The sequence below is a fragment of the Hyla sarda genome, chromosome 6 (assembly GCF_029499605.1).
Source record: "Hyla sarda isolate aHylSar1 chromosome 6, aHylSar1.hap1, whole genome shotgun sequence".
Classification (NCBI taxonomy): Eukaryota; Metazoa; Chordata; class Amphibia; order Anura; family Hylidae; genus Hyla; species Hyla sarda.
Window position 1 is genome coordinate 277,075,608 of NC_079194.1, and position 21,456 is coordinate 277,097,063.

General features: G+C 42.2%; 1 protein-coding gene across 1 annotated transcript; it reads left to right on the forward strand.

The window, feature by feature from the left end:
* Window positions 1-1,168: 1,168 nt before the first annotated feature.
* On the forward strand, window positions 1,169-3,837 carry LOC130277763 (chymotrypsinogen A-like). The gene is made up of 7 exons (XM_056528512.1): window positions 1,169-1,220; window positions 1,306-1,409; window positions 2,308-2,387; window positions 2,585-2,663; window positions 2,770-2,950; window positions 3,126-3,259; window positions 3,668-3,837. The coding sequence occupies exons 1-7, from the start codon at window positions 1,169-1,171 to the stop codon at window positions 3,827-3,829; spliced, it is 792 nt and encodes a 263-aa protein (XP_056384487.1). The 3' UTR covers window positions 3,830-3,837.
* The last annotated feature ends 17,619 nt before the right edge of the window (window positions 3,838-21,456 follow it).

Below are 21,456 nucleotides of genomic sequence, written 5' to 3' on the forward strand. Positions count from 1 at the left end.
TTCTCTGGCATACAAGAGGTCCACCCAGGGTCGGTACAAGGATTTCTGTCCACAGGGGCAAAGGTGTTGACCCCTTCTCTGGCGAGATGTCATGGCTTAGCCTGGTTTGGCAGCACCCGAGGCAAGGCAGGGTACTGTGCATCCCTAGCTTGTAAATGTCAGAGAATGGTGATCCATCACAGCTTACCAGGGGCTTAAACAGGATTTTCTCATGAGTTGGGGTTTAAAAACATGACAATGCCTTCATATTAGAACGACATATCTCTACTGCACTGACTAAATAATACCAGCATACTCTTACTAAATCTAAATCACTATATGGAAACCAAAGTTCATAAAAATTAATGAGCAAAAATATATCTAAAAATAAAGTAAAGAATAGATTAAAAAGTAAAAATAGAATAGCTCTGGTTGATATATATCACCACATGGGTCAGGTCCTATGCCATGCATGTTGCTTTATCATTATTTAGAATCTCTTGGAGAACTCTTATATTATCAGAATAGGGGGAAATGAATGAATTGTTTTTTATCTATTGTGTAGAATGTATTTAGATTGATTCATTTACTTTTTGTTAGTGATGAGACACCACTATTCAGGGTGTAAGTGACAATTGGGAGTAGGGTCAACTCTCAGAAGATTAACTATTGGAGTTCACATTGGGGGGTGCCCTTTTTAAAAGTTAGGGACCAGACATAACGGTTAGTCTGTATTGTAGCCTTATCGCTATATCTCAATGCAGATACTACACTTCTATACTTTTAGCTTGGTTATAACAGCAAGACATTTTGTTCAGATTCCCGGGGTTTGGAGTACCCCACTCCTTGACTATCGATTATGATACTTCTCTCTGGAGCATTACCCTCCACTAACTTATTAAATTTTATTTATTATTTACTATGTATTGATTCACGTTTTTAATGCATATCTGAAATTTAAGGTAAGGTATACTTTAAAAGGGTTATTTTTTTCTTGTGTTGACGAAACACACAACACCTGTTTCGCCCACGCATAGTTTTGTCCACATCTACCTAAATTTTCTATATTAATTCAAGGTTGTCTGATAACAGCTCTGATGCTTCTATTGCATGTAAAGCTCTATTTTTACATGGTTAGTTGAGGATATATATAAGCAGCACAAACCCTGTTTATGCTCCACTTATCACTATGGCATTTCTGTGGCTTCTGTCCTGCCTTGCCCTATTAGGGGGTAGCTATGGTAAGTAGCGCCATGGCTTTATTACAGTATTTTATGGAGATTACTAGTTCATTAAATTTACATTTATTATTTACTTATTCCTCAGGCTGCGGTGTGCCAAGCATCAAGCCAATCGTTTCTGGTTATGCCAGGGTTGTGAATGGTGAGAATGCAGTTTCTGGTTCATGGCCATGGCAGGTGTCTCTGCAGGTACTGATTTCATATCCTCCCCAATTTACTTGTTTTTACCTTATTAAAGTGCTGTAGAGAATGAACATGTACTGTATTAACTTGATACATGGTAATACATTCTTGACACTCTCCATACTCAGCACTTATGCCCATGTTATAGAGCAGGAGGAGCTGAGCAGATTGATGGTTTAATGAGAAGAGTTCTTGAATAACTTGTCATTAATTCATATAAATTCTGCCCTTTTGGGCCATGTAGTCAAGTGACCTGTCCTAATCTCTTTATATGCACAAGATATCTTGGAACTTTACTACAAAACTGTATCAACCTGCTCAGCTGCTCTATAACATGATGGCTGCAGGTTGGGCTGGATTTCGCTTTAAAGGGGTATTCCAGGCCAAAACTTTTTTTTATATCTCAACTGGCTCTGGAAAGTTAAACAGATTTGTAAATTACTTCTATTAAAAATTTTTTAATCCTTCCAATAGTTATTTACTTCTGAAGTTGAGTTGTTGTTTTCTGTCTAACTGCTCTCTGATGACTCAGGTCCCGGGAGCTGTGCAGTTCCTATGGGGATATTCTCCCATCATGCACAGCTCCCGGGATGTGACATCATCGTTGAGCAGTTAGACAGAAAACTTCAGAAGCTACTAACTATTGGAAGGATTAAGATTTTTTAATAGAAGTAATTTACAAATCTGTTTAACTTTCCGGAGCCAGTTGATATATATAAAAAAGGGTTCTTCCTGGAATACCCCTTTAACTGCCCTTAGACTGTAGAACTGATGATTTTCTTTCTCATTAAACATCAATTGTGGAAACTTTTATATATGTCCTTGTATATTGGGAATTCTGAAAAAGTATATGTTAATGTAAAAGCTTTATGTTCTTTCTATTGATTTGATTACATATCTATAGGACAACACCGGATTCCACTTCTGCGGCGGTTCTCTGATCAACAGTCTCTGGGTCGTCACTGCTGCTCACTGTGGTGTCACGTAAGTCATGTATAACTTAGTTTATAGTATAGCAAGGAATCAATATATTACTTTCTATTGTCCATACCTAAATATTGTGACTAATATCGCTATTATCAAGTGTGTTTGACATTGGAGAACTGGAGATCTCATGAATGTCCTATTACACAAGAAAACTTATTGAAGATGCTAAAATAGTTGTTCATCTTTATAAACAGAACCTCCCACCGTGTCATTCTGGGGGAATATGACCGTTCCTCCAGTGCTGAACCTATTCAGACCAAGACCATTTCCAGGGTAAGCAGAAAATTAAGAAATATGTTCTTTGAATATGTTTATTTGTTTATTATGTTTATTTAGCCGCATTTTGTAAGAAGTGATTTTAAGACATATTCTTTGACAGGTCTTCAGACACCCCAGCTACAGCTCCTTCACCACTGCCAATGACATCACTCTTCTGAAGCTCAGCAGCGCCGCTTCTTTCAATAACCGTGTGGCTCCTGTGTGCATCGCTGCTAGTGCTGATGTATTCAATGGAGGAGAGAGATGTGTTACCACCGGATGGGGCTACGTCAATGCTGCAAGTAAGTAAATGCTTGACAATACAGATGTTACAAATGTTATCCTGCAGGTCTATGTAGACCTTCATTTGGCACAACTTGCAACCTAATGTAGCGAGGCATAAGACGATCTCACTATGTTCTCCATAATTCTGGAAAAGATATGTATATAGTGCTTAAATGTTGTTTTAACTCTTAGCACAAACAACCCCAAGCAAACTGCAGCAGGTGTCTCTGCCTCTTCTGAGCAATACCGAATGTCAGAGATACTGGGGAACCAGGATCCAGAACACCATGATCTGCGCTGGAGCATCTGGAGCTTCCTCCTGCATGGTATGGAATTACATATCTCTAGTCATGTCCTGTCTAATATTTACACTAGTCACTTATTTGTAAATATTACAGCTATAGCCACAAATGTAATAGACAACAATAACATTTGAGATGTATTTTCGTTGTCTTCCTGAATCCTAGACCAACAGTATCAGTTTATTTATAATAAACATGTAATATGTATGGGTCAGTATCAGAGGAGGATCTCTGAGTCTTAACATATTTGGGTCTCCCATGCCTGTGTGTATGTTCAATGTAGCTATTGAATCTGACTACTCTGTGTACTAAGTCCATAAGTAGAACCCATTATGTAAGTATTAAAGGCGATAGAAATCCAACTTTCTTGCATTTTTATTTATACACATATTTACTTAGTTATACACTTATTTTGTTAACTCTAATTTTCAGGGTGACTCTGGTGGACCTCTTGTGTGCCAGAGAAATGGAGCTTGGACCTTGGCTGGTATTGTATCCTGGGGAAGTTCTACTTGCGCTACATCTTCTCCTGGAGTTTATGCTAGAGTTACAGTCCTTAGATCCTGGCTGGACCAGACCGTTGCTGCTAACTAAATACTTACTGTGGTTAATAAACTTTAATGTCAAATAAAAACTAGCTTCATGTTTCTTCATTTATCCTGTTGCATTATAAGAAAAAAACTATTTTATTTTACTTAGTTAAAGCAAAAGATTACCCATGTACATATACTAATCAAAACATCAGAGCTTAATCACAACCATAAATACCTACAAGTCACAGCAGGCACGCTAATAATTGAATAATCAAAGCTTTATTAGGGTATCACAAAAAAACTGTTAAAAAGGAATAGCAACAGACTACACCTGGCTGCTGCAAAGGAGGGAAATATGGCTAATAGTCTCAAACATACCAAGAAAGTTAAGGCACTACCAGCACTAATGACCACTTGCACATTAGTACCACATTGGTAGTACAAAAACAATATTAATCAGTATAGAATGAGACAGCAAGATAATCAAAAAGCACCACAGGTGTTAAATAAATAAATTGTTTGCTGGGTCAGCTGGGGTATAGAGGAAGACAAGAAAACGTTACACAAAAAGTGAATATGGTCAAAACTACAAGTATCATAGCACACTTTACTTTGGTGACTACTACTGAAGACCCACATCAAATTCCCCACATGAACGACCAGCGGACCAAGCAAGAGACCCTCAGTGATATTACATCACAGCGAGCCAGCATCCCTACAAAACGTTTCACCATTATGTGACTCACCAATTTTCCCTTTTTTTGGAGATCATGGGTTGTGTATGTGTAGTCCTGGCTGATAAAAGCAAAAGCAAAGGTGATGGCAGTGGTCGACTTGTGGGAGTTGTGGTTGCCAGCAGACAGTAGGCAATGGTGGACTGATGAAAGTTTAACCCTTTAACGACCATGGACATCTATGCTCGTCCATGTGCCGTTAAAGGGGTATGACACAGGCTCCCAACTCGAGCCCACGTCATACCAGCCCGCCCCCAGCTGATTCTTGTAGTTGCGGGCCAGCGTTAATAGCCGACATGCGGCGATTACTGTGGGCGGCTATTAACCCTTTAGATCGCCGCTGTCAAAGCTGACAGCTGCGTCTAAAGGTGCCTTCATCCCATCCCTGTTGGTACAGTGGGGTGGATTGCCCCCCCGCAGCTCGATCGTAATAACCTATGGAGGTAGCATGAGGGCTTACCTCTCCTTCTGTTCCAGCTCCTGTGCTCAAAATGATGAAGCCTGTCAGGACCAGGCTTTATTAATCGAGCACAGAGCACACAGATCTGTATGAGGAATCAAATCATTCCTCCTAAAAGTCCCCTAAGGGGACTGAAAGTGTAAAAAAAGAAGTAAAAAAAAAAACCCCTTCCTTATTAAAAGTTTAAATCACCCCCCTTTTCCCAAATTCCATATAAAAATATATATAAATATAATAAAAATAAACATATGTGGTATCAACGCTTGCGTAAATGTCGGAACTATAAAAATATATCATTAATTAAACCGCACAGTCAATGGTATACGTGCAATAGACATGTGCAATTCGTTTCGGCACGAATGTCTAATTTACCTAATTTTACAGTTTTTGGGCATTTGGACCGATCTGAATGCACGAAAACATATTTTGAACATTCCCGAATAGCCACGATAATACGAATAGCAAAATAACGAATGTATTCGTTATTTACCTAATGCATGCGGTAAATAACGAATGCATTCGTTATCCGTAAACGAAATTAAAGAATTAATTAAGAAAAATTCTTGGTCCTTGCGCTAACACTGTTGCGCTACACACAGTTTTTGTTACTGTTACCAGGGTGCCGCCAGCTGTTGCAAAACTATAACACCCACCCAGCATGCCCTGACAGCCAAAGGCTGTCTGGGCATGCTGGGAGTTGCAGTTTTGCAACAGCTGGAGGCACACTTGGTACATTGCCAAACATGCGCTAAGCTTTTTCTTTCATTTTTAACTTACGCTAGCTTTTTTCAGAAATGGGTTATAGTAGGTCAATGACATGCATATTAATTGCAATGGGAACATTTTTCATTCATGAAACCGCAGACTTAATATGATAATTGCCGTTTAGAACGTTTGGGGTCCCAACTTATCCAAATAAGCGTGCGGTTTTATGAATGTAAAAATTTCCCACGGCAATTACTATGCATGTCATTGACCTACTAACCCATTTCTGAAAAAAATCGAGCGGAATTTGAAAATGAATTAAAAAGCTTTGTGCATGTTTGCCAAAGTGTGCCTCCAGCTGTTGCAAAACTGCAACTCCCAGCATGCCCAGACAGCCTTTGGCTGTCAGGGCATGCTGGGTGGGTGTTGTAGTTTAGCAACAGCTGGATGCACCCTGGTCACAGTAACAGTGTTAGCGCAAGTGACATGACATGTTATACATAAATCACCCGACAATCAAACACATCGATCAAACACATCAATCATTCATACAGCATTCATTCATTCATTTACTCATTCATTCATTCAACATTACGTATTAATAATAAATCACATAAAATTATATTATCTTACCTGTCTTTCAATGTTCCGATCTCTGCGGCTGCCCTATTTTCCTGCACACACACGCTCCCGATAATGGTCCCCTGCTTAAAAAAGATATACCCGAATATACCCGAATACCAAAGAAAATAAAAACCTGAATACCAATAAATATCCGATAAATATCCGATAAATCAAACCGAACACCCGAATACTAAATGTATCCGAAATATCAAAACCGAAAATATTACTGAACCGAAAATTTTATCCAAAACGAAAAAACGAAACGAAACGAAAATTTTTCTTGTGCACAAGTCTAACGCACAAAAAAATTACAAAGTCCATGATACCGTATTTTTGGTCACTTTTTATACCATAAAAAAGGAATAAAAAGCGATAAAAAATTCAAACAAAACAAAAATGGTACTGATTTAACCTTCAGATCACTGCACAAAAATATAGCCCTCATACCATCCCATACGCAGAAAAAGAAAAAAGTTATAGGGTCAGAAGTGGACAATTTTAAATGTATTAATTTTCGTGCATGTAGTTATGATTTTTTCCAAAAATACAACAAAATCAAACCTATATAAGTAGGGTATCATTTAATGGACCTACAGTATAAACATAAAGTGTCATTTTTACCAAAAAGCTCCAAAAATTTTCAAAATTGTGTTTTTTCTTAAATTTTGTCGCACAATGATTTTTTTTTCCCATTTCACTGTACATTTTTGGGTAAAATGACTGATGTCATTACAGAGTAGAATTGATGGTGCAAAAAAATAAGCCCTGATATGGATTTTTAGGTGCAAAATTGAAAGGGTTATGATTTTTAAAAGGTAAGGAGGAAAATACCAAAAGTGCAAAAACAGAAAAACGCTTGGTCCTTAGGGGGTTAAGTAGCCAGCATACAGCAGATAGTGGTGGACAGGTGAAATTTGTGGTAGTCAACAGACATCAGGCTGTGTTTGACTGATTTAAGTTGTAGTAGCCAGTGGACAGCAGGCAATGGAAGACTATAGGAAGTTGTAGTAGCCAGTAGACAGCAGGCAGTAGCAGATGCTACCAACTCCAGGCTCTCTCATTGTGCTGCCATGAATACTGCAAAACATAATTAAAGGAAATCTGTCATCAGAATCACCCTCACTAAACCTGTTACACAGGCTTGTAGTGCGGGTGATCCTGATTAAAACGCTCCTTACCTGGTTAAAAATGGTTCAGCGCTTCTTAAGATATCTATATTTTTAGTTTTCTGTTATTCCCTGGCTTGGGACTCAGTGGGAGGTCTTATCATCTGGGACTCGGCCACACGTCATTCTAGCTGGGCGGAGCTGCCGCCCGGCTCATGAATATTCATGAACTTATCCTCCTGGTCTAATTCTTCTTTCTCGGTCTGGTGTGAAGGGCCGCGCATGCGCCGCGTTCCGTACACCCGGAAGCGGCGTTCTTCCCCCGGCTTCACTCAAGCTGTGGCCCTATACAAGTAAGAAGACGGGCTGCATAAGTGAAAAGCCGGGGGTGGGAGGAAGGGAGGGACGGAGGGTGTATTTATTCACAAACAGACCGAGAAAGAAGAATTAGACCAGGAGGATAAGTTCATGAATATTCATGAGCCGGGCAGCAGCTCCGCCCAGCTAGAATGATGTGTGGCCGAGTCCCAGATGATAACACCTCCCACTGAGTCCCAAGCCAGGGAATAACAGAAAACTAAAAATATAGATATCTTAAGAAGCGCTGAACCATTTTTAACCAGGTAAGGAGCGTTTTAATCAGGATCACCTGCACTACAAGCCTGTGTAACAGGTTTAGTGAGGGTGATTCTGATGACAGATTTCCTTTAAGGTGCTGGTTCCAAGTTTTTAAAAATTCCTCTGCATGAGACCACAAGTAAGTATTGAGTATATGTATTAGCTAAAACTTAACTTTTCTTAGGATAAAATATATGGACCCCCAATTTTTTTTTTTAATCTAACAAAAGGAAAGGTGTGCAAAAAACACCATGTGCCACCAATACCACCAAGTATTTACACGATGCAAATACCTCTAAAAGGTGGAAGGGAACAACGTATGGTCTATTGTAACAGGTGGGGTTGAAAACTTCCCTGTAAGGCCCTACTTTCACACTATTAATTCCCTTCTTAGCAAGTGTTGTCCTAAAAAGGGCAGCCCCAGAACCTCTCCCTATTTCCACATAAAAAACATGGCAAATGACAGTGTTTTTAGATGGAAATAGGGAGCGGTTCCTGTGTGGGGCTGCCCCTTTTAGGATGAGTAACACTTACCAATAAGGGAATTAATAGTGCGAGAGTAGGGCCTTACAGGGGAAGTTTTTACCCACATCTGTTACAATGGACCATGCATTGTTCGTTTCCACCTTTTAGAGGTCTTTGCATCGCATAAATACTTGATGGAATTGCCTGGACATGGTGGTTTTTGCACACCTTTCCTTTTGTTAGATTAAAAAAAAATTAGATTTATCCTTATATTCTATCCTAAGAAAAGTTGAGTTTTAGCTATATGTATATCCTCAATACTTAAAGGGGTACTCCGGTGGAAAACTTTTTTTTTTAATCAACTGGTGCCACAAAGTTAAACAGATTTGTAAATAACTTCTATTAAATAATCTTAATCCTTCTACTACTTATTAGCTGGTGAATACTACAGAGGAAATGATTTTCTCTTTGGAACACAGAGCTCTCTGCTGACATCATGACCACAGTGCTCTCTGCTCACATCTCTGTCCATTTTAAGAACAATGCAGAGTAGAAGAAAATCGCCATGGCAAACATATGCTGCTCTGGACATTTCTTAAAATTTGGTCATGATGCCAGCAGAGAGCACTGTGTTCCAAAAAGAAAAGAATTTCCTCTGCAGTATTCAGCAGCTAATAAGTACTAGAAGAATTAAGATTATTTAATAGAAGTAATTTACAAATCTGTATAACTTTCTGGCACCAGTTAATAAAAAAAAAAAAATGTTTTCCACCGGAGTACCCCTTTAACCCCTTAACCTCTTAACCTCCCTGGCGGTATGATTCTGTCTGGAAATTTGTACCAAAAGCGGTACAATTTTTTTAACTGAATTTCACATCTCCCCCCGCCCATTTCACATCTCCCCTGTCACATTCCCCCTCTCCCTTGTCACATCCCCCGTCACATTCTCCCCCCTCCTTGTCACATTCTCCCCCCTCCTTGTCACATTCTCCCCCCTCCTTGTCACATTCTTCCCCCTGTCACATTTCCCCTCTTGTCACATTCCCCCCCTGTCACATTCCCCCCCTGACACATTCCCCCCCCTTGTCACATTCCCCCACTTGTCACATTCCCCCCCCCCCTGTCACATTTCCCCCCCCTGTCACATCCCCCCCTGACACATTCCCCCCCTCGTCACATTCCCCCCCTGTCACATTCCCCCCCTTGTTACATTCCCCCTCTGTTACATTCCCCCCTTTGTCACATTCATCCCCCCCCCCCCCCCCCCCCCTTGTCACCTTGTCCTGCAGCAGGATACACTGGGTTTGCCGGGCAGATTTCAAACCTAGTGTATTTCCTGCAGAACAAGTCCTTTCCCCTTCAGCCAATCACAGGCTTTACACCACTGCGGCCTGTGATTGGCTGAAAAGTGAAAGGTCCTAGAAGATGAATAGTGAAGAGAGGACACCCCGGACCGCACGGAGGGGAACGGCATCTGCAGGGACCGGGATTAGGTGAGCAAAAGTTTTTTTTATTTTACTACTTCTTCCTTGTACACTTAGCTCAGTGTTTTTCTAACAGGGGGCCTCCAGCTGTTGTGAAACTACTACTCCCAGCATGTCCGGACAGCCTTTGGCTGTTCGGGCATGCTGAAAGTTGTAGTTTTGCAACAGCTGGAGGCCCTCTAGTAGGGAAACACTGACTTTTAGTATTTTTCTTTACCTGCTCTGGCCGGCCCCCGCAACGGGAGCCGACCCGAGCAGATAATCGCATGTTTTCCCGGGGGCCGCATCGCTATATTGCATTGCTTTTGCGATATATCGTGCAGCCCGGCCAGGAACTCTGTAATTCTACCCCGAGCGTGACTCGGGGTTACCGATCCTAGCAGGGAAAATTAACCCCGAGTCACGCTCGGGAATACCGCTCAGGAGGTTAAGGACCCAGCCATTTTACACCTTCGGACCCGGCCATTTTTTGAACATCTGACCACTGTCACTTTAAACATTAATAACTCTGGAATGCTTTTAGTTATCATTCTGATTCCGAGATAGTTTTTTGTGTGACATATTCTACTTTAACATAGTGGTAAAGTTTTTTGGTAACTTGCATACTTTCTTGGTGAAAAATCCCAAAATTTGATGAAAAATTTGAAAATTTTGCATTTTTCTAATTTGGAAAATGGTTATTCAAAATATTTTTTTTTATTCACATATACAATATGTCCACTTTATGTTTGCATCATAAAATTTACAAGTTTTTACTTTTGGAAGACATCATAGGGCTTCAAAGTTCAGCAGCAATTTTCCAATTTTTCAGAAAATTTCCAAACTCAATATTTTTCAGGGACCAGTTCAGATTTGAAGTGGATTTGAAGGGTCTTCTTCTTAGAAATACCCCACAAATGACCCCATTATAAAAACTGCACCCCCCAAAGTATTCAAAATGACATTCGGTCAGCCTTTTTACCCTTAAGGTGTTTCACAGGAATAGCAGCAAAGTGAAGGAGAAAATTCCCAATCTTCATTTTTTACACTCGCATGTTCTTGTAGACCCAATTTTTGAAATTTTACAAGGAGTAAAAGGAGAAAATGTATACTTATATTTGTAGCCCAATTTCTCTCGAGTAAGCACATACCTCATATGTCTATGTAAAGTGTTCGTCGGGCGCAGTAGAGGGTTCAGAAGCGAAGGAGCGACAAGGGGATTTTGGAGAGTACGTTTTTCTGAAATGTTTTTTGGGGGGCATGTTGCATTTAGGAAGCCCCTATGGTGCCAGAACAGCAAAGAAGAAAAAAAAAACACATGCCATACCATTTTGGAAACAAGACCCCTTGAGGAACGTAACAAGGAATTAAGTGAGCCTTAATACCCCACAGGTGTTTCACGACTTTTGCATATGTAAATTTTTTTTTTAAATTTCACTAAAATGTGTGTTTCCCCCCAAATTTCACATTTTTGCAAGGGTTAATAGCAGAAAATACCCCCAAAATTTGTAAGCCAATCTCTTCTGAGTATGGAGGTACCCCATAAGTTGACCAGAAGTGCACTATGGGCGAACTACAATGCTCAGAAGAGAAGGAGTCATATTTGACTTTTTGAGAGCAAATTTTGCTCGGGGGCGTGTCGGATTTAGCAAGCCCCTATGGTGCCAGGACAGCAAAAAAAAAAAAAAAACACATGGCATACCATTTTGGAAACTAGACCCCTTGAGGAACATAACAAGGAATAAAGTGAGCCTTAATACCCCACAGGGGTTTCACGACTTTTGCATACGTGAAAAAAATTTTTTCACTAAAATGTGTGTTTCCCCCCCAAATTTCACATTTTTGCAATGGTTAATAGCAGAAAATACCCCCCAAAATTTGTAACCCCATCTCTTCTGAGTATGGATGTACCCCATAAGTTGACCTGAAGTGCACTACGGGCGAACTACAATGCTCAGAAGAGAAGGAGTCATATTTGGCTTTTTGAGAGCAAATTTTGCTCGGAGGGCATGTCGCATTTAGGAAGCCCCTATGGTGCCAGGACAGCAAAAAAAAAAAAAAAAACACATGGCATACCATTTTGGGAACTAGACCCCTCACAGAATGTAATGAGGGGTACAGTGAGCATTTACCCCCCACTGGTGTCTGTCAGATCTTTGGAACAGTGGGCTGTACAAAATTTTTAATTTGAACAGCCCACTGTTCCAAAGATCTGTCAGACACCAGTGGGGAGTAAATTCTCACTGCACCCCTCATTACATTCCGTGAGGGGTTTAGTTTCCGAAATGGGGTCACATGTGGGGTTTTGTTTTGCACCCCTGTGCAAATCACCTCAAATGTACATGGTGCACTCTCCCTTCTGGGCCTTGTTGTGTGCCCCCAGAACACTTTGCGCCCACATATGGTGTATCTCCGTAGTCGGGAGAAATTGCATTACAAATTTTGGGGGGCTTTTTCCCCTTTTACCGCTTGTCAAAAGGAAAAGTATTGGGCAACACCAACATGTTAGTGTAAACAATTTATTTTTTTACACTAACATGCTGGTGTAGACCCCAACTTCACCTTTTCATAAGGGGTGAAAGGAGAAAAAGCCTCCCAAAATTTGTTAGGCAATTTCTCCTGAGTACGGCGATACCCCATATGTGGCCCTAAACTGTTGCCTTAAAATACGACAGGGCTCCAAAGTGCGAGCGCCATGTGCATTTGAAGCCTGAATTAGGGATTTGCATAGGGGTGGACATAGGGGTATTCTACGCCAGTGATTCCCAAACAGGGTGCCTCCAGCTGTTGCAAAACTCCCAGCATGCTTGGACAGTCAACGGCTGTCTGGCAATACTGGGAATTGTTGTTTTGCAACAGCTGGAGGCTCCATTTTGGAAACAGTGGCATACCAGACGTTTTTCATTTTTATTGGGGAGGGGGGCTGTGTAGGGGTATGTGTATATGTAGTGTTTTTTACTTTTTATTTTGTGTTAGTGTAGTGTAGTGTTATTAGGGTACAGCGAGTTTCCCGCTGCGAGTTTGAGCTGCCGCGCAAAATTAGCTGCATCGCAAACATGGGGGGCAGATATGGCCCCACTTGGCGTTTGCCCTGGATGCCTGGGACCGGAAAACGCCAGGGCGTATGGATACGCCCTGGGTCCTTAAGGCCCAGGGTGTGAGGGCGTATCCATACGCCCTGAGTCCTTAAGAGGTTAAGGAACAGGCCAATTTTCACTGTAGGACCAGAGCATTTTTTGCACATCTGACCACTGTCACTTTAAGCATTAATTGCTCTGGGATGCTTTTACCTTTCATTCTAATTCCGAGATTGTATTTCCGTGACATATTCTACTTTATGTTAGTGGTAAATTTTCACAGATACTTGCATACTTTCATGGTGAAAAATTCTAAAATTTGATGAAAAAATTTAAACTTTTGCGTTTTTCTAACTTTGAAGCTCTCTGCTTGTAAGGAAAATAGACATTCCAAATAAATTATATTTTGATTCACAAATACAATATGTCTAATTTATGTTTGCATCATAAAGTTGACATGTTTTTACTTTTGGAAGACATCAGAGGGCTTCAAAGTTCAGCAGCAATTTTCCAATTTTCCACACAATTTTCAGAATCGGAATTTTTCATGGACCAGTTCAGGTTTGAAGTGGATTTGAAGGGCCTTCCTATTAGAAATACTCCACAAATGACCCCATTATAAAAAAAAACTGCACCCCTCAAAGTATTCAAAATGACATTCAAAATGTTTGTTAACCCTTTGAGTGTTTCACAGGAATAGCAGCAAATTGAAGGAGAAAATTCAAAATCTTCATTTTTTACACTGGCATGTTCTTGTAGACCCAGTTATTGAATTTTTACAGGGGGTAAAAGGAAAGAAATCTTACTAAAATGTGTAACCCAATTTCTCTTGAGTAAGAAAATACCTCATATGTGTATGTCAAGTGTTCGGGGGGAGCAGTAGAGGGCTCAGAAGGGAAGGAGCGACAGTGGGATTTTGGAGAGTGAGTTTTTCTGAAATGGTTTTTGGGGAGCATGTTGCATTAAGGAAGCCCCTATGGTGCCAGAACAGCAAAAAAAAAAAACGCATGGCATACCATTTTGGAAACTACACCCCTTAAGGAACATAACAAGGGGTACAGTGAGCCTTAACACTCCATGGGTGTTTCACGTTGGATGTGTAAATGACATTTTTTTCCATTAAAATGCTGGTTTTCCCCCAAATTTTACATTTTACAAGGGGTAATAGGAGAAAATGCCCCCCAAAATTTGTAACCCCATCTTTGGTGTATGGAAACAACACATATGTGGAGGTCAAGTGCACTGCGGGCACACAACAATGCTCAGAAGAGTAGGAGTCACATTTGGCTTTTGCAAAGCAAAATTTGCTGAAATGGTTTTTGGGGGGCATGTCCCATTTAGGAAGCCCCTATGGTGCCAGAACAGCACATGGCATATTCTTTTGGAAACGATACCCCTCAAGGAACGAAACAAGGGGTACAGTGAGCCTTAACACCCCCACAAATGTTTGACGACTTTGGATGTGTAAATTATTTTTTTTTATCTTTTTCCACTAAAATGCTGGTTTCCCCCAAATTTTACATTTTTACAAGGGGTAATATGAGAAATGCCCCCCAAAATGTGTAACCCCATCTTTTCTGAGTATGGAAATACCCCATATGTGGACGAAAAGGGCATTGTGGGCGCACTACAATGCTCAGAAGAGAAGGAGCCACATTTGCAAATTTTGCTGAAATGGGGGGCATGTCGCATTTAGGAAGCCCCTATGATGCCAGAACAGCAAAAAAAAAAAAAAAAACACATGGCATACTATTTTGAAAACTACACCCCTCAAGGCACATAACAAGGGGTCCAGTGAGCCTTAACACCCCATAGGTGTTTCATAAATGTTCATTTAGTGGGATGTGAAAAGGAAAAATTTGTTTTTTTTTTACACTAAAATGCTAGGGTTACCCCAAATTTTTCATTTTCACAAGTGTTAAAAGGAAAAAATTTCATTGTAAATACATTTCTTTGGAGTAAGGACAAACCTCATATTTGGCTGTAAACAGCATGCACACCGTTCTCAGAGGTGCCGGAGATCAGTCAGGGTCCTTGAGCTTTGTATCTCTCCTATGGAGGAGGAACAGTGGGACCCCCCTCAAGGGGCATTACATGGGATAAATAACTGGGGTACACTAAATAACTAAAATGGGGTACAGTGGGACACAAAATCATGAAAAAGGTTATGTTCCCAGAATGATGATACAGAGCATAGCCAAACTAAAAAATATGCCCACCCCAAACCCTATGCTCTGAATCATCATTCTGGGAATGTGACGTGTGTGGCCGTCCCTAACCTGTTGCCTCAAATGCGCACCCCGCTCAGGTGGAGAGAGAGCGCTGCATATTTGAGGCAACATAAAATGTCCCCGATGATAGTGACTCAGTGACCCATGACCAATTTTTGGAAAAGATACCCCCAGAGGTCTTATCATTTTTTTTTTTATGAAACTTTTTTTGGGCAATTTAGTGGTTTTATGGTGTTAAAATTTGCAATGTACTCTGGATTTGGTACATTGGAGTCAAATTATGGGAAATTAAAATGAATAGGGAAAATGTTGTACTGCATGGAAGTGTGATACTCCCTGAAGCAGTTTTTAATGCAGAGGCCCAGCTGATCGGGGTAAGTGTCACATTGAGTGGTGGTGTCCTTCCGTATCCCCCTCTTGTGACACATTCTGCATCTTTTCTGGGATCTTCCCTTCTTTCCAGTGTGGGGGACTTCACCTGGAAGTGTTGACCTGGGACGATGCTGGCACCTATAATTCAAGTTCCTTCGGAACTCCGGCCTGCTCTTTCCCGGTCGCCAAAGATCAGGACCTTTAGGACTTCTTCTTGGAACTGGAGGAATGTCCCTGTGTTGCCAGCATACTGGGACAGTACAAAAGAGTTGTACATGGCAACCTGGACCATGTAGACCGCAACTTTTTTGTACCATGCCCGTGTTTTCCGCATTGCCATGTATGGCTTGAGGACTTGATCAGAAAGATCAACTCCCCCCATATACTGATTGTAGTCCAGAATACAATCGGGCTTGAGGACCGGTGTTGTGGTACCTCACAGAGGGACAGGTGAGCTGCCGTTACCATGAATAGTGGTAAGCATAAGGACATCCCTCCTATCCTTAAACCTGACCAGCAACAGGTTTTCATGGGTAAGGGCACGGGACTCACCCTTGGGCACAGGTTTCTGGATCAAATTTAGAGGGAAGCCTCTCTGGTTTTTCCGCACAGTCCCACAACCGGACGTGGATCTAGCGACAAGGGATGTGAACAGAGGGATGCTGGTATAAAAGTTGTCCACGTACACATGGTAACCCATATCCAGCAATGGGTGGACAAGCTCCCAAATGATTTTCTCGCTACCACCCAGAGTGGGGGAACAATCTGGGGGTTCAATACGGGAATCTCGTCCCTCATACACTCTAAATTTGTAAGTGTACTCAGAGGTACTCTCACAAAGTTTATAGAGCTTCACTCCATACCGCACCCACTTGGAAGGAATATACTGGCGGAACATGAGTCTCCCCTTAAAACTGATAAGAGACTCATCTACCAAGAGCTCTCTGAGTGGTACATAGGCCTCCAAAAATTTGGCCCCAAAGTGATTGATGACTGGCCTCAATTTGTAAAGCCGGTCATAGGTGGGATCACTTTGGGGGGGGACATGCCTCAACCGCTTCCGTGTCATGGCCATACTGTAAAGCGGGGTCCTGTATAGGATGTCCCCGCTCCAGTACTGCCTGACACTTGGCTTTTGTGTGTGTGTGTGTGGGGGGGGGGGGGGGGGGGGGGGGGTCGGAGCATGTAGTGTTGTGTGTTTGGTGTAATTTTATCTATAACGGTGTGTGATTAAAAATCACACACCGTTATATAGGGGGGGGGGAGCACTGCGGCCCCAAAAAAAATGGCAAATCGCAGCACCCTGAACCCCCAATAGTGCCCGGGTCTCACTGAAAAAACTGCAGAGGACCCTTGGGGACCTATTAGGGCATCGGGGGGGGGGGCTGTGTTCTTTCCCTGATCTATGGGGGGCTTCTTTTCTTCTGTGGGGGCTCCGATCTTGGCAGAGGAGGGGTCCTTGCCTTCCTCCAGCAGCTCTGACCACTGACTGAACTCAGCCAGCCGCGGGAGCTGCTTTAACCCCTCCCCTGCCGGCTGCTAATGGCTGGACGATAGTCCAGCCAATAGCAGCGATCCTGGGGGGTGACGAAATCGCCACCTCCCCATAGATACAGTAGGTGATTGGGAGTATATCCCAATCACCATGTATCTCCAGGTCGGTGTGTCAACTGTGTACCGCATCACCAGAAAAGACGCAAATCGCAAGTGTGAATTCACTTGCGATTTGCGCCGATAGCCGACATTGGGGGGGGTCTAATGACCCCCCTGGGCATTTTCGCGGGGTGCCTACTGATCAATATCAGAAGTCACCCCGATCTGATCCCAGCCCCCTTGGGGGCAGGGACTGAAATTCCCACGCCTGTACATGTACGTCATGGGTCCTTAAGTACCAGGGTCCTATGATGTACCGGTACGACATTTGTCCTGAAGAGGTTAACCAATACTTTGACAAAAAAGACCGTTTTCTTCTGCCTACCTGCCTCAGCTACTTTTTTGATCCTTCCAACTGCCTGAAGCAACAAATCTGATGCCAATTTCTCCTTCTTTCACCCACTTCTGTCACAGGGTACTGGTATTAACCTCAACCACCCCACTCTACCAAAGTGTACCAAAGTGCACGGCAACGCCGATGTGTGGAGCTAAAACTATGGTCAGGGACAATACATGTCCTTTACGGCCCACTGCGTGAATGTGGTTTCTGCACAGCCACAACAGCAACTTGGACAGGTCACGCCGCCTCCGCCTCCATGCTCTTAGCCCGCTGGTCCTGCAACAGTGTGTGACTCTGCCTCCTCATCCTCCACCGTGTCCCATAGTCACCCCAAGGAGAACTTGTCTGTCCATGAAATATGTGGAGAAACTGACCTTTGTGAAGATTAATCAGGCATGGATCCTCCAGGATTTCACCCACCAATGCCTGATGCATCAGAGTAGAATGACCATGGTGCCACACCAACACTTCACAAATATGAATAGTGCCAAACAGATTTAAGGCACTGCTCCCTGTTACAAACATTCCTCCGCATCAGACCTTTTTTTAACCCTCCTTAATCACTGGGTACTGGTATTGCCATCCACCGCACCACTCTGTCACCGGGTCACTTTCAGGACTCCTGATGCTGCTGCTGCCACCTTCAGGCTGTCTCATTCAGCCACTATATCTTCTCCTCATGCATCAGCAAACTCATTCCGCCACTATGTGGTCTTCCCATGCTTCACCACCTCCAGGCTGTGCCATTCAGACACAATATGGTCTCCTCATGCTTCAGCCAACTCTAGGCTGTGCCATTCAGACAATATATGATCTCCTCATGCTTTATGCAACTCCAGGCTGTGCCATTCCACCACTATATGGTCTCCTCATGCTTCATGCAACTCCAGGCTGTGCAATTCAGACACTATATGGTCTCCTCATGCTTCAGCCACCTCCAGGCTTTGTTATTCAGACACTATATGGTCTCCTCATGCTGCCACAAACTCCAGGCTGTGCCATTCAGCCACTATATGTTCTATTCATGCTGCCCCCAACTCCAGGCTGTGCCATTCAGCCACTATATGGTCTCTTCATGCTGCCACAAACTCCAGGCAGTCATTCAGCCACTATATGGTCTCCTCATACTGAGGCCACCTCCAAGCTCTGTCATTGTGCTGCCATGTGACTCCTTGTTAAATTTGGTCCTTTGTACCCACACACCGGGGCCCGGGACACTAAACATGGGAGTTAAAATTTCTATTTCAAAATCCTCAATTTCAAATTCTAAATCTTAAAAGTAAAATTCTTAAATTTCAATGGTCTCCTCATGCTTCTGCCAACTCCAGGCTGTGCCTTTCAGACACTATATGGTCTCCTCATGCTTCAGCCAACCCCAGGTTGTGCCATTCAGCCACTACATGGTCTCTTCATGATTCAGCCACTCCAGACTGTGTCATTCATTTCTTAATTAATCTTTTAATCTTAGGGATTGTGAAGCCCTAGTGTCTACTCATGCTGCTGCAAGCTCCAGGCTGTGTCATTCAGCAACTATATGGTCTCATCATGCTGCCAAAACCTCCACACTGTATCATTCAGCCATTATATGATCTCCTCATGCTGCCTACACCTCCACGCTGTGTCATTCAGCCACTATATGGTCTTCTCATGCTGCCAACACCTCCACGCTGTGTCATTCAGCCACTATATGTCTCTTCATGCTTCAGCCTCATCCATGCTGTGTCATTCAGCCACTATATGGTCTCCTCATGCTGCCAACACCTCCACGCTGTGTCAATCAGCCACTATATGGTGTCCTCATGCTGCCAACACCCCCACGCTGTGTCATTCAGCCACTATTTGTCTCCTCATGCTTCAGCCTCATCAAAGCTGTATTTTTCAGCCACTACATGGTCTCCTCATGCTGCCAACACCTCCAAACTGTGTCATTCAGCCACTATATGGTGTCCTCATGCTGCCAACACCTCCACGTTGTGTCATTCAGCCACTATATGGTCTCATCATGCTGCCAACACCTCCACGCTGCGTCATTCAGCCTCTATATGGTCTCCTCATACTTGTACCACCACCAGGCTCTGTCATTGTGTCGCTCTGCAGCAGTGATTCTAAAAGCGATGCCTGTAATCTGTATGTCATACTGAATAACAGTATTATTTCACTACCACAGAACACTCCATATGCGTGTTAGAACACAGCAAAGTGTTCTACACACCTATTGAGTTGGCCAGAAATAGCCATTTTAAAATACAGATTTGGCGTGAATAAATTCGGGGGGGGGGGGGGGAGCACTGCGGCCCCCAATAAATGGCAAATCGCAGCACCCTGAACACCCAATAGTGCCCGGGTCCCACTGAAAAAACTGCAGAGGACAATTGGGGACCTATTAGGGCATCGGGGGGGGGGGGGGGCTGTGTTCTTTCCCTGATCTATGGGGGGCTTCTTTTCTTCTGTGGGGGCTCCGATCTTGGCAGAGGGGGGGGTCCTTGCCTTCCTCCAGCAGCAAAAAATTCAAAAATTCGGCTAATCGGTCAAATCTAATTTTTCTAAAGTTCGCTCATCTCTAATGACAATATATATAAAAATTTTATTTAGGCAATAATTATTTGACAATAGAGATAGTTTACTGAAAACAGTGCACATATGATATTTAGGTCCAAGCTCCATTTCTCTGGCATACAAGAGGTCCACCCAGGGTCGGTACAAGGATTTCTTTCCACAGGGGCAAAGGTGCATTTTGTTGACCCCTTCTCTGGCGAGATGTCATGGCTTAGCTTGGTTTGGCAGCACCCGAGGCAAGGCAGGGTACTGTGCATCCCTAGCTTGTAAATGTCAGAGAATGGTGATCCATCACAGCTTACCAGGGGCTTACACAGGATTTTCTCATGAGTTGGGGTTTAAAAACATGACAATGCCTTCATATTAGAACGACATATCTCTACTGCACTGACTAAATAATACCAGCATACTCTTACTAAATCTAAATCACTATATGGAAACCAAAGTTCATAAAAATTAATGAGCATAAATATATCTAAAAATAAAGTAAAGAATAGATTAAAAAGTAAAAATAGGATAGCTCTGGTTGATATATATCACCACATGGGTCAGGTCCTATGCCATGCATGTTGCTTTATCATTATTTAGAATCTCTTGGAGAACTCTTATATTATCAGAATAGGGGGAAATGAATGAATAGTTTTTTTTATCTATTGTGTAGAATGTATTTAGATTGATTCATTTACTTTTGTTAGTGATGATACACCATTATTCAGGGTGTAAGTGACAATTGGGAGTAGGGTCAACTCTCAGAAGATTAACTATTGGAGTTCACATTGGGGGGTGCCCTTTTTAAAAGTTAGGGACCAGACATAACTGCTAGTCTGTATTGTAGCCTTTATCACTATATCTCAAAGCAGATACTACACTTCTATACTTTTAGCTTGGTGATAACAGCAAGACATTTTGTTCAGATTCCCGGGGTTTGGAGTACCCCACTCCTTGACTATCGATTATGATACTACTCTCTGGAGCATTACCCTCCACTAACTTATTAAATTTTATTTATTATTTACTATGTATTGATTCACATTTTTAATGCATATCTGAAATTTAAGGTAAGGTATACTTTAAAAGGGTTATTTTTTTTCTTGCGTTGATGAAACACACAACACCTGTTTCGCCCACGCATAGTTTTGTCCACATCTACCTAAATTTTCTATATTAATTCAAGGTTGTCTGATAACAACTCTGATGCTTCTATTGCATGTAAAGCTCTATTTTTACATGGTTAGTTGAGGATATATAAGCAGCACAAACCCTGTTTATGCTCCACTTATCACT

Bases quoted from the DNA above. Each gene is read 5' to 3' on its own strand.
- LOC130277763 (XM_056528512.1), top strand. From the start codon at position 1,169: ATGGCATTTCTGTGGCTTCTGTCCTGCCTTGCCCTATTAGGGGGTAGC. The intron at 2,664-2,769 runs GTAAGCAGAAAA...ATTCTTTGACAG, and splicing joins AGACCAAGACCATTTCCAGG to GTCTTCAGACACCCCAGCTA. The intron at 3,260-3,667 runs GTATGGAATTAC...TCTAATTTTCAG, and splicing joins CTGGAGCTTCCTCCTGCATG to GGTGACTCTGGTGGACCTCT.